This window comes from Diabrotica virgifera, chromosome 2 (genome assembly GCF_917563875.1).
Source record: "Diabrotica virgifera virgifera chromosome 2, PGI_DIABVI_V3a".
Classification (NCBI taxonomy): Eukaryota; Metazoa; Arthropoda; class Insecta; order Coleoptera; family Chrysomelidae; genus Diabrotica; species Diabrotica virgifera.
In genome coordinates, this window is record NC_065444.1 from 39,053,962 (window position 1) to 39,068,416 (window position 14,455).

At 33.3% G+C, this 14,455-nt stretch overlaps 1 protein-coding gene across 4 annotated transcripts in view; it reads left to right on the forward strand.

The window, feature by feature from the left end:
* LOC114327672 (adenylyl cyclase X E) overlaps positions 1 to 14,455 on the forward strand; it is an 89,293-nt gene that overhangs the window by 20,019 nt on the left and 54,819 nt on the right. For all 4 annotated transcript variants that reach the window (XM_028276353.2, XM_028276355.2, XM_050642544.1 and 1 more), the window contains 2 exons: positions 956 to 1,096; positions 6,763 to 7,119. In XM_028276353.2, coding sequence (XP_028132154.1) covers positions 956 to 1,096; positions 6,763 to 7,119 — 498 coding nt within the window. The remainder of the gene's footprint in view (positions 1 to 955; positions 1,097 to 6,762; positions 7,120 to 14,455) is intronic.

Genomic DNA, 14,455 nt, shown 5'->3' on the forward strand with positions numbered 1-14,455 from the left:
GGAAAAGGCCTCTAGTGATTTTTCTCTTAGGTTAATAGTTTTTGTTTTATAAGCGAGTAAAAATTTTGAAAATTGCGAAATCGGCCATTTTGAACCCTAAATCGAACATTTAACTCAAAATTTCAATATTACCAAGGTAGCTAGATATTCTTTAAAGATTGATTGATGAAATCCCGAAGAGTTTTTTGCAATACAATATCGGAAACCCCTTTATTTTTTAATTGCTAATCAAGCGGGCGATCACACTGTAGTATAAGTGGGGACGTTTGAGTTTGCATAAATTCATTATGTCGAGAATGGGCAAATTTGAAGAGAAATCCTCAGACCGGTCGAGTTTTATTTTTAAATTAGGCCTTTTTGGCATATATATAATACTAGTGACGTCATCCATCTGGGCGTGATGACGTAATCGACGATTTTTTTAAAATAATTTTTAATCGCTTATATAACGAACACTCTTAACCTAAGAGAAAAATCACTAGAGACCTTTTCTGTTTGGAATGTTTCAAAAAACCTAAGAAAACTTTTTTCCATGCAAAAAACAATAATTTTAGGAAAAACCCCTAATCTTTCCCCTCGCCTGGCAAGGTCTTGTGCTCTTCAGAATCGCCTGTCATTTCTTCTAAATGACTTACTCAAACACATACTTAAATTTAAACTTTACAGGAAAAAGTTTATTTTTCCCCTAAACTATGCACTTTTCGATTCACCTGGTAGATACACGTGCACGGCTGATGCCTGCCAGGTCATGGTTTTTAGCCTTGGTGTGCTATGAATTATCACTATTCAAATTTCTAGCCTTACAAGACGACCGTTAGTCGGAGGGTTCACTAGCTCTTAGACTATATGGGAAATATTTTGATACCAATATCTCAAAATTCGAATTTTTGCACTTACGCCGGTTTGATTTCATGGCGACGAATATGTACTAAATATTTTTTTTGTTTTGTTTTAGAGTCAATTTGAATCTTATCAGTTACAAGATCTTTTTAAACTGTACACAAAGAAAGTGAATCATGGATATTTCTCATTATATTTAATATTGCAAACGCTTTTAACTATTACGCATTTCTCGTTTGTATTGAGTAAGAATGTGGTAAGTATATACTGTTATGATCTGCTTTCTATTATAATCATACATAAAAATATTAAGAAAAAATCTCAGGGTGCCTTTTGTCAAAAAAAAATTAATTAAATTCTCTTAGGTTATACTTATCCTTTCTCGTCGCTTCAGTATCTCTTAGTTGATCCTTATCGGGATAAAATATGAAAAGGAAATAAATAGAAAAATCATAAATAAACACATACAAATACCTTTATTATCAAAAGCAATGCTCTATAAATTTATCAATTAAATCCTCTGGGCATAACTGTTCAAAAGAAACTGTTACCCTATAAATTAATCTAATTCAAACAAATATTTACCGCTTTGATCTTGATACCCTTAATAAAAAACAAGCTAAACAAACAAATTTGGTATTCGCAAATTACTTATACATCCTATTAAATTTTTGAAATGTTGGAATCTTAACTGCATATGCCTTTACGTAACAAAATTTAACTTCTGATTATAAAGAAAATCTATCACATAGGTTATTGACTGACCTTTTTGATTCACACACAATGATGTCTCCTCTTGACCCAAACAGCTCCTCCTTGTTGATTATGTTAGGCTACCAATCAAAGCCCTCTCCGTTCTCAGCAAACAATCCAGCAGGATACCAGCAACTATTTCTCCAAAACACAAGCCAGGCCTCTTTTTGCCAGTACTCGTTCAATAAACTCCAAAACTCTCTCCTCTCTTTCTCTCAACCATAATCTCCTGAGACCCAAGTATCTTTTTTACTTGGTGTCACAAATAATTTTAATAACGGTAATTCTTGTAACTTACTCTCTTGGACTTTACAGAATCAAAGAGGTATTTCTTCTCGATTTGATTTGTCTCTCGTTCCACTTTTCAGCTACTCTCACTATCAAAACAACTACTAGAACTTGCTTCTGAACTACTCACGAAAACTTTTGATTGCTCTTCTCGAATGCCGGTAACACAATAATCCCTCTTTCCAAAACTATCTGAAAATTCAACCTTCACTCCTTCCCATTCCAAATTGCCAAACCAATCAGATACATTTCTTCTTCCCCATTCTTTTTTTCATTCGAAACACCCACTCATACTTTCAAAAATATTCCTACCATCATAATAATTACTTTCGGGAAATTCTACAAAATTTACTCGAGGTTAAACAAAAAGAGATTAAAATTCCAAACATTCCTTACCTTAATTTTCTAAGAACTAATTACCTATGGCTTCTACCTTTCCCGTAATAAACAATCGGTTTAAAATAATAATCCCAAAATAACTTTCTCTTCACTTTTATTTATAAATGTTTTTAATATTCTTCATGGAAAAATTCATTAAGGAGAAACCACCTTGCGTATAAGCTAACTTCTAATAAATATTTACAAATCAATATACAGGGTGTATCAAATTTATGTGCCCGCGTTATATTAAAAAAAATAAAAATTTTTATTCTATCTTTGATCGATAAATTGAAACACAATAATACACAATCTCCATACATAATTTCAATAAGTACTTCATATTTTTTCCTTTGCCATTTGTGTTTCTTTTTTGTCATTTGTGTTACTTCGTGGCAATATTTACCCACATTGCTGTTCCACTCCTTCATTGCACCATTCTTCTGTTTTTCTCTATTGGTTTAGCTTCTCACACTCTTTTCACTTACCTGTAACTGTCCATCCGTGTTATATGATGGAACAATGTTAATTTTTTCTCATTTGTTGCGTTAACCAACCATTTAATACATACTTTAAGTATTTTTATTATATGCGCCAAAATGCTGAAAATGCGTTACAATAAAAATATAGCAATATTAAAAATTTGAAAAATTATTCAAAGCATAAAGAAAGCATCGAAAAAGCATCTAAAATAGAAAAATAATAAATAAATTGCAAAATTGCAAAAGCCTCGATATAAAAAGCCTCAATAAAGAGAAGAAAATATTGCCAGTATGTAGCAAAATCGCTAAAGAATCACAAAAACAAAAAAGCTGAAATCACTTAAAAATACCATTAAAACAGCATGTTTTAAGAGAATTGACTAAATTAAGGCGACAAGAACAGCTTCAAGCAGTGAAGATCGACTGCTTGAAGCAACGACCGCGAGGTGAACTATAATCCTATATTCGCTGCCATATTCACGATGGCCTGAAGAGTCGCAACCACTTCAAACTGTCAACAGTACGATGAAATTCCATCGTGCTTCGACAGCTTGAGAGAAGTTGCAGGGCATACACTGACTGCTTAAACTGCTAATTGCGCTAGGAGCAGTCGACAGCTCTTTTACGAGTAATTTAGCTAGCAGACCTGTCCTACCTTTTTCTACCGTCTTTCTTCTCTCTAACCGTCTGTTGTATTTCATGGTTACACCACCAAGCTTCTTTGTCCCTAGGAGACTCTTTACTAGATGTTTTTGTAGCACAACTTTGCTGGTAGCTTTCCACCAGTAATGAATCGTCTCCTTTTCCTAAAACTCTTCTAGTACTCTATGCTTAAACTCTCTTGTCAAATCTTTATTCTTTAACTTTCACCACTTTACTTTCTGGTGTCCTGTACTTTCTTTCCTTTCCACCTCTCCTTACCTCCATATCCACTGTCACAGTTGGACACTTATTATCCTATCACTTCTTCTGATTACCCTTATAAGATATTCCTTGTACTTTTTGTTCAAAATAATACCTACTCCATTTCTGTCATGACCGTTCGAACTACTATATATTAAAGTCTAAGTTTTTCAACCTAATAAAAATATTTGTAAAGTAAAATATTTTTAAAATATTTTTAATTGAAAGACTTATTGGACCATTTTTCTGGTGACAACCTCCATGGCTTTTAAAAAATGCAAGCCAGATGAATGCTGCACTGAAGACAAGAGGGAATTCTAAAAAGTTGCAATTCACAACCCCGTCTACAGCTTGGTAAAGTTCCAACGGAAAATGGAATATACTAATATAAAATAAAAATGAAATGCGAAGCCAAAACTGTCTTAATAGCCCAGTAGGGATAGCATTTGACCTTGCATTACGAGCTGCCCCAAATTTTATTTGTCTAATCTTTAGGGAGGGTCAATATTAGTATAAATTTAAAATATCGACTGAATTCTACCATTGCGTTAGCCGCCATCTTGATTTTAAACGAGAACCGTTTTTGCTTAATATCTCAGCCATTTTCAATTTTTCGACAAAAAGTGTAGAAATTGAAATTGTTTAAAATGCGAGTTTACATAATTTCATTTGTTATAATTTTTTTCGTGCGGTCGATATTTTCCGAGTTATGAGGGGAAAATAGTGACAGTTGGAGCATAATTATTGAATTATTGAATTATCTCGTTTATTATTAGTTTTACCACAAATATGTACCTATACAAAAATGAAGAGAATGAAATTTTGTACAATTTTGTTATCGTTTATTTTTTTGATAAAATCAATATTTAAGGTAGTACGTTTGCGGTAAAGGTGCGAGCATAAGACCTGATTGATTTTATAGCAATGGTTTTTGTTCAATATCTCTGCCATTTTCAACTTTTCGACAAAAAATGTAAGAACTGAAATTGTTGCAATTAGGATTTACTACAATTTTTCGAGAGAACCAGTGGCGGGTCTACAAGGGGGGAATGGGAAAATTCCCCCCAACAGGGTCCAAAATTAAAAAAAAATTGTTGAAATATTAAAATATATTAGCTAACATGAAACTTAAAATATCGACAGAAAAATTCAACCAATAAAACCCGCTAGTTAATAAAATTAAGTGAATTTAATCCACATAAGTTATTATTTATGTCTTTTATATACTTAGTTTGGTTGATGTTTCATTGGAAATTTCCAAAATTGTATAAAATAAATTCTCTTTACTTTTGTTTATGTATAATTATGTCGTAAAGTTAATAATAAATGAGAAAAATCAATAATTATGCTTCCCCTCCGCTTCCACTATTTTCCCCCTTAACTCGGAGAATATTGATCGCATAAAAAATTGTGCCAAAGAAATTGTAGGAAATTGCATTTCCAGCCATTTTCTCTCCCACCATTTTTGTCGAAAAGTTGAAAATGACGGAGATATTAAGCAACAACAGTTCTCATTTAAAATCAATATGGCGGCTAATGCAACAGCGGAATTCAGTCGAGATTTTAAATTTACACTACTACTGACCTCTCCTAAAGGATATAATTATAAAATTTGGGGCAGCTCGGAAACAAGATTTAATTCAATAATTATGCTCCCCCACCACTTTTTACTATTTTCCCATGTAACTCGGAAAATACCAACCGCATGAAAAAAATTGCTAAAAAGAAATTGTAGGAAATTATATTTTGAACAATTTTAGTTGAAAATGGCGTAGATATTGAACAAAAACAATTGCTATAAAATCAATCAGGTCTTACGCTAGCGATGTTACCGCATACGTACTACCTTAAATATTAATTTAGGCAAAAAAATTAAAGATCAAAATTGTGTAAAATTTAATTCTCTCTATTTTTGTATAGGAACATTTTTGTCGTAGAACTAATAATAAACGAAATAATTCAATACCTATGCTCTAACTGTCCGCACAAAAAAATTATAATAATAGAAATGATAGGAAATCACATTTTTATCAATTTTGGTTCATATACTATTTGTCGAAAAGTTGAAAATGGCGGAGATATTGAGCAAAAACCGTTCTCGTTTAAAATCAAGATGGCGGGCTAACGCAACGGCGGAATTCAGTCGAGATTTTAAATATACACTACTATTGATCCCTCCTAAAGATTAGAAAAATAAAATTTGGGGCAGCTCCTAATGCAAGGTTAGGCCTGTTATTCGTCTAACCCGACTGGACAATAATTTTTAATTAGGTTAGAGAGCACAACCAGCACTCTTATCGACGATTTCACCTCTTGTTAGAGGCTCTTCAGAGAATGCATAGGCTGCTATCTCTACTTTTTCTGCTATATATTAATTTGCATCCATATTGAATATCTCTCGACTTTTTATCTTTCCAACGAGTTCCTTGTACAAAAAATATACCAATCCTTCTAATATTTTTGAAATTGGCATGCTCTTTTCCTTTGCCTGTCTAGGGATGGACTCGAGCCTAGCTTAGCCGAGCTTTTGACAAGCTTGGGCTTGGCTCGAAATTTCGAACCGAGCTAGGGATAGAAGCTTGGCTTGAACTTCGAGCTGTAGGTTAAGCTTGTGGCTCATAACGGCTCATAACGGCTCGACTAGAATAGTTCGAGCCGAGGTGAGCCGAACTCGAACGGCTTTTAGTTTAGGAAATATTCAATTTACTCTATATTTACGGACACATTGTATATTGAAAATACATATTTGTAGTCTAAATTACTTATTTTCAAACAAAAGTGTCAGTCGTAGCAGAAATAAATGAATAATTAGAAAAAGTATTAGAGTATTAGCTAAACATTGACAAGCTCGTTAAGAAAAGCTCGGCTCGTTTCGAATTCAACTCGGCTCGGCTCGAAAAAATTTGATTCGGCTCAAAGCTCGGCTCGCAAGAAACAAACCGGCTTGAGCTCAAAGCTCGCCTCATCAAATGAGCCGAGCCTCGAGCCAAGCCAAGCTAAGCTCGAGCTTTACGTTGAGAGTTGCAATTCTCGGGTATCCTATACTAGGTTATGTTCTAGATACAATCTATAAAATTGTATTCTATTGACTAAACAACTAACTTTTTCTCTTTTTCAGGACGACCCTCTACCCGTTCTCCCAGATATTATTCTCTATATAAGTACGATATTACTATCTCTAATATGTTTGTATATAATAGACAGAGTGGCAGAGAAATACAACAGACTACAGTACGCCACCGGAGCAGCTTTCTGCCTTATATTTTTCGTCAATGGATTCATACCGTACTATTATAGGGGACATGAACACTTCCGGCCGGCTTATTCGCCGTACCTCATCATCGCCTGCTATCTCTTCTTTGCCATAAATAATTTGACGATGGCAGTTATGATGGGGGTGTCGGTGTCTGCTTTTCATATTGCAACATTATATTTTGTGACTTACTCGAATTTAGACCACATGATTTGGAAAAAGGTAAGGTATTCCATATGATACAAATTAGGGATTGCTAATTGCTGTTTACGTAGTTTTTCGCTATTTAAAAAATGTTATTAGTTTAGTTTGTCATATGTAGGTACAAAAAGGTGAAAGAAATAAGTGAACCATATAAGTCAACTGTTTACTTGACAAATAAGAGAATATCAATGGACAAGACAGACTGGAGGTGGAAATAATATATTGAAGAACTATTTGATGACAATAGAACAGAAATTCAAAACGAAAATATATGACTGGTCCAAACATAACCTTCCATGAAATGAAAAGATTTTCCCAGCGAAATAATTAAACTACTCGACGATAAGAAGCTTAGAAGGGCAAACATTCCCTTCTATGCCTATTCACTAAAATATACGAAACAGACCATATACCAACAGACTATACTATACTGTCAACATTTGTAATAATACCGAAAAAAATAAACTCGAGATAACGTAGCGATCATCGCACTATCAGTCTGATGAGTCCATGTACTAAACATTTTTTTTAAGAATATTGCACTCGAGAATTTACAACAAAATATAAGTGCAACTATAGCCCAGTCGGGATAGCATATGACCTTGCATTACGAGCTGCCCCAAATTTTATTTTTCTAATCTTGAGAGGGTGTCAATAGTAGTAGAAATTAAAAATATCGACTGAATTTGACCGTTGCGTTAGCCGCCATCTTGATTTTAAACAAGAACCGTTTTTGCTCAATATCTCCGCCATTTTCAACTTTTCGACAGAAAATATACAGACTGAAATTGTTGAAAATACGATTGTCTATAATTTCGTTTATTACAATTTTTTTCGTGCGGTCCATATTTTCCGAGTTAGGGGAATTATCTCGTTTATTATTAGTATTACAACAAATTTTAATTTATACAAAAATAAAGAGAATTAAATTTTGTACAATTTTGATTTCTTTCATTTTTTTGACAAAATCAATATTTAAGGTAGTACGTATGCGATTAAAGCGCGAGCGTAAGACCCGATTGATTTTAGAGCAATTGTTTTTGTTCAATATCTCCGCCATTTTCAACTTTTCGACAAAAAGTGTAAGAACTGAAATTGTTGCAATTACTATTTACTACAATTTTTCGGGAGAACCAGTGGCGGGTCTAAGAGGGGGGAATGGGAAAATTCCCCCCAACAGGGCCCAAAATTAAAAAAAAATAAATTGTTGAAATATTAAAATATGTTAGCTGACATGAAACTTAATTATCGACAGAAAAATTAACCAATAAAATCCGCTAGTTAATAAAATTAAGTGAACTTAATGCATATAAGTTATTATTTATGTCTTTTATGTACTTAGTTTGGTTAGTGTTTCATTGGAAGTTTCAAAAATTGTATAAAACATAATTCTCTTTATTTTTTTCATGTAAAATTATGTCTAACAGTTAATAATAAATGAGACAATTCAATAATTATGCTTCCCCTCCGCTTCCACTATTTTCCCCCTTAACTCGGGGAATATTGATCGCATAAAAAAATTGTGGAAAATAAATTGTAGGAAATTGCGTTTCCAAAAATTTTAGTTCTTACCGTTTTTGTCGAAAAGTTGAAAATGGCGGAGATATTAAGCAACAACAGTTCTCCTTTAAAATCAATATGGCGGCTAATGCAACCGCGGAATTCAGTCGAGATTTTAAATTTACACTACTATTGATCTCCCCTAAAGGATAGAATTATTAGATTTGAGACAGCTCGGAAACAAGATCCAATACAGTAATTATGCTCCCCCCACCACTTTTTACTATTTTCCCACTTAACTCGGAAAATATCAACCGCATGAAAAAAATTGTTAAAAAGAAATTGTAGGAAATCATATTTGGAACAATCTTAGTGGAAAATGGCGTAGATATTTAACAAAAACAATTGCTACAAAATCAATCAGGTCTTAGGCTCGCGGCATTATCGCATACGTACTACCTTAAATATTAACTTTAGCAAAAAAATGAAAGAAAGTAAAATTGTGTAGAATTTAATTCTCTCTATTTTCGTATAAGAACATTTTTGTCATAAAACTAACAATAAACGAGATAATTCAATAATTTTGCTCTAACTGTCACTATTTTCCGCCATAGCTCGGAAACTATGGCCGGCACGAAAAAATTGAAACAATAGAAATGATAGAAAATCACATTTTCAACAATTTTAGTTGTTATACTTTTTGTCGGAAAGTTGAGAATGGCGGAGATATTGAGAAAAAACGGTTCTCGTTTAAAATCAAGATGGCGGCTAACGCAACGGCGGAATTCAGTCGAGATTTTAAATTTAAACTACTATTGACCCTCCCTAAAGATTAGAAAAATAAAATTTGGGGCAGCTCCTAATGCAAGGTTAGGCCTGTTATTCGTCCAACCCGACTGGACTACTAAGCAAAATACAGTTTGGTTTCAGAAACAACCTTGGAATCAGAGATACATTATTTAAATTGCAGGTCATAATTCAAATATGTAGGGATATAGAAAAGCCAGTATTAAATCGACTTCGAAAAGGCCTTTAACTGTGTCACCTACTATAAACTGATAGGTGTCTTGCAACAGGTGGAAGTTAATGATTAACACCTCTGTATTGTCAAAAATCTGTATTTGCATTATTGTGCAAACATACGCATTGGTCAGAATATGAAAGCAGTGGAAATACAACGTGGAGTGAGGCAAGGGTATAATTATCGCCTTACTTTTTAATATATAGGTACTGCGAATTTACATTCAAAGAAGCCTTAGATGAAGGTGAAGGCATTAAAATCAACCGAATTAATGTCAAAAATCTCAGATCCGCAGACGATGCATGTTTAAAACGACTTTGTTTTGTCACCCTGTTTACAACGACTTGTAAACTTCTTCTTCTTCTACGACACTAGAGCCCAAATTGAGCCTTGGCCTCGTTTATTTTTTGCCTCCACCCTTGCTTGTTTGTGGCTGCTCTTCTCCATACACGGACTCCTAAACGGGCTTGTGTGTCGCTGTTTACTGTGTCTTCCCAGCGATTTCTTGGCTTTCCAACCGGTCTCTTTCCCTGCATTCTAGCATTCACTGCTCTTTTTGGGAGCCTATCCTCTCCCATTTTTATCACATGTCCGGCCCATTGCAATCTTTGTATTCTAATGAAGTCTGACAGGGGTGCTTCCGTATAAAGTTGATAAAGTTCGTTGGTATATCGACTTCAGAAGATTCCGTGAAGTCGAACGACTTGTAAACAGGGTGACCGAAACACGTGATGAATATGAGATAAAATTTAATACTTTTAAGACAATATTTATGGTTGACAGTTGCCAGCCAAACGGAGTTACAACCAGTGAACATCAAAGCGTAAGGAATAAGTTAGAAAGAGTCAACAATATTACTTATTAAGGCGCCAAAATTAACAATAACTGGAATATAAAAAAGAAATAAGAATACGCATAGGAAAAGCTAGAGTCGCCATCTATAAGCTAAAGAAAATTCGTATTAATAGAGATATCACATTTAACCTTAAAATCAAATTGATCCGCTGCTACATGCAGAGTTGGGATAAAGTATGGAACCAAGCAAAAATCTTTGAAACGAAAAGAACTATATTTATGAAACTTTGCATGCAAGTACAGTGACGCAAAATGCATCTGATGCCATATTTTTTGTTAGTATTCCACTTCCGGTTTCACCGGAAATACCCTTAACTTATTTACTTAAATGGGACACCCTGTGTATTTTTGCAGATTTTAAAAGAACTTGTTATTTTTAATTCATACATACCACGTTTGGAAGAAAAAACTATTAAAACAAGAAATAAATTTCTTTACGGTTGAAAAACGGGTTAATTTATTTGCGTTAGACCAATGATATTAAAAATAAAAAAAATAATTTCAAATGTTGAAAATGTTTGCTGTTCACCTCCTGACAAAGTTCACGCCTATAAATAAATTCGTGAGTCACTTTTTGCAAGATTTCTCCACGTATTAGTTCACATTCATCAATTATTATTCTTTGTTTCAAATCCTGCAAGCATGTTGGTCGCCTAACGAACACGGGATTTTAGAAAACCCCGAAGAAAAAAATCTACCGGGTTGAGGTCCGGAGAACGAGGGGGCCACTCTATGAATCCTCTACGTCCAATCCATCGATTTGGAAAATTCACTTCCAAAAAATGAAAATTCATCATAACCGATTATCATTAATATTACAATACGATCTTTTTCACTTAAATGAACCATTTTTAATGCAACTTATTTCTATCAATTAGTTCAGTGACAGTTTTACCTACTATACTAAACTCAAATAAGTCATGCAGTGCATGTAAATAACAATTTTAGTCAACAGTATATGTAGATGGTACTCGCTTATTTCCTACTACGTTGTATTAATACAAAAAATTATCTACAGACACATTTTAACAAATTTTTTCTACCAAAATTTGGTATGTATGAATCAAAAATGACAAGTCCTTTTAAAATCCCCAAAAATATACAGAGTGTCCCATTTAAATCAAATAAGTTAAGGATATTTTCGGTGAAACCGGAAGTGCAGTAGTAACAAAAAATATGGCAACAGATGCCTTTTGCGTCACTGTACTTGCATGCAAAGTTTCATAAATATTGTTCTTTTCGTTTCAAAGATATTTGCTTGGTTCCATACTTTACTCCAACCCAGTATATTCTCCACCTTGCTGTATGCCATGAGGAGCTGGACCCTTACAGAGACACTAATAAAAAAAAAATAAAAAAAAGTAAGTTTTCAATCTAATACCACATAAAACAACATCGAATGAAAAATAACACAGCAACTACAAACAGAATAAAAATTCGAAAATTACATTATTTTGGTCATGTTATGAGATCTTTACAGAGGTACAACCTTCTACACCTCAAAATACACGGCAATACGGCAATATCGCTGGAAGAATGGTCCTAGGAATAAGGAGAACAGCTGCACATTGATTCGCTCCCAGGTTCAGGTAGGAAGACCTAACCCTTCGGTCATAACTTAACTTTCGGGTATGAGTTTCGGAGCCAACTCGTGTACAATAAAAGTGGTTTTATAGGGGTTGGGAGCGATCCATGTGCGCTGAGGAGAACATGCTGGCCCCGATTGGTATTAAGGGTCCACCTTTAATCTGTCTCGAGCTACCGTAAACAAAAAGTTATTATTGCCAATATGATCGCTAACGTTCGACAATTGGACAGGGTACTGAAAAAAGAAGAAGCAGTTATAGTACGAGATCCGAATAGGAGGTCAAAATGTATCCATCTGCTTGCCGGATGAAACATTGTTTTTTATTAAATTTCATACATACCTACAGTATTTCTCATGATCATCTTTCAGTGCGTCACAGTTTTTCGATTTCTTTCTAACGCATTAAATTGTATGTGACAGAAAAAAGGCACGTCGGTGATTACATTTCGTCGGTGACAATTTTATAACATTTATTCTAGTTATTCTAGTTGTCGATAGATGGCGCCATAATAAAAAAATATTTTTTTTAATTAGATAATAATATTACAAATATAATCTGTATAATTTATAAGACTATACAAATTAAAGAAAATACTATTTTATAAATGCAAGAAACACATTTGATTTGTTTTTATTCCAAATTGAAAATAAAATGTGACAACTGTCAGATTTAACTAAAATGTAATGTTAGAATAAATGTCATAAATGTGTATTATCACGGACTTACCCTTTTTCCTATCATTTGTTACGCACTGAAAATGATCATGAAAAGGACCATAGACAAATGTTTATAGCATGGGTTGCCTATCAAAATCGTGTCATAGCTATCCTTAAGGGTGGGAGGGCGAAGGAGTTGAAATCAATATTCCAAACACATTTTTTTTGAAAGTAAGGTAGAATTATTTTATTTTTAAATTAAATAGGCATATTCAATATAATTCATAGATTACTCAAGAAAAAATACAAGGAAAAATACTGAAAAATAAGCCAACGGTGGTAAATTTTTAAAAGACACCTCAAAATGTAATGAATTTTGCGATGGACATCAGAACTCATCATTGAATCATGGTAAATAAAAAATTTAAAAAGATTTTATTAACTTATGAGTTTCTCGAGGTAACACTGTCAATTTTTTTACTTTTATCTAATTTTGACTTTTTGATATCACTCAGAAATCTAACCAAAGAGTTTTTTTGCAAAAAAGGGTGAAATTCAACATATTTATTATTGTTAAACAAAAAATAAGCATAAAACAAAAATATCTTGACAGCGTTATCTCAAGGATAGTCTAAAGAAAATATATACAAAATTCCAGGTGAGTTGGTCAAGTAGTTTTTGAGAGTCAATGTCTACAGCCTGAAAGAAGCAGTTTTGAGAAAAACGCGTTTAAAGTACCTACCTATTGCCAACTTTAAACTTCAATTTATTTTTTGTCTGTCAAATGGTAAAGTGATGCAGACCGAAATATGTTTTTAAATCGCGGAGTAATTTACAAAAGAAAATAAAAACAGCTGTTGACCTTTTCTCACTACGTTAAAGCACGTTGGCACGAACTTGATATAAAATGAGTCGAAGGTAGGGAGGTAGGGAGATAGTGTTAAATAGCCCTAGCTTCGACTCAATTTGCAGCAGGTTCGCGCCAGCAGCTTGAACGTAGTAAACAACGGTCAACAGATATTTTTATTTTCTTTTGTAAATTACTCCGCGAATCAAAAAGATATTCCGGTGTGCATCATTTTACGATTTGAAAAAGACAAAAAATAAATTGAAAATAAAAGTTGGCAATACTTTAAACGCGTTTTCCTCAAAACTCCTTTTTTCAAAGGCTGTAGACATTGTAACTAAAAAACTACTTGACTGATCCACCTGGAATTTTGTACATATTTTCTTTAGACATTCCTTGAGGTAAAGCTGTCTAGATATTTTTTGTTGTATGTTTATTTTTATTAAGCAATAATAAAGCTGTTAATTTTCACCCTTTTTTACAAAATAAATTCGTTGGTTTGTCTTCTGAGTGGTACCGAAAAGTCAAAATTAGATAAAACTAAAAAACTTGACAGAGTTACCTCCAGAAACTGATAAGCTAATAAAATTTTTTGAATTATTTGTTTACCATGATTCAATGATGAGTTCTTATGTCCACCAGAAAATCCATTATATTTTGAGTTGGCTTTTAAAAATTAGCCACCGTTAGCTTATTTTTAGTATGTTCCTTGAATTTTTTCTCCCCCCTTAAGGATAGCTATGACACGATGTTGATAGGCAACCCATGCTAAAAATATTTGTCTATGTATGAAATTTAACCCTTAAGTACTAACATCTTAAATCAATGACGTAAACACTAACTAACTGCCTGACAGACGGTTTAATATTTTAGTGATTATTTCATT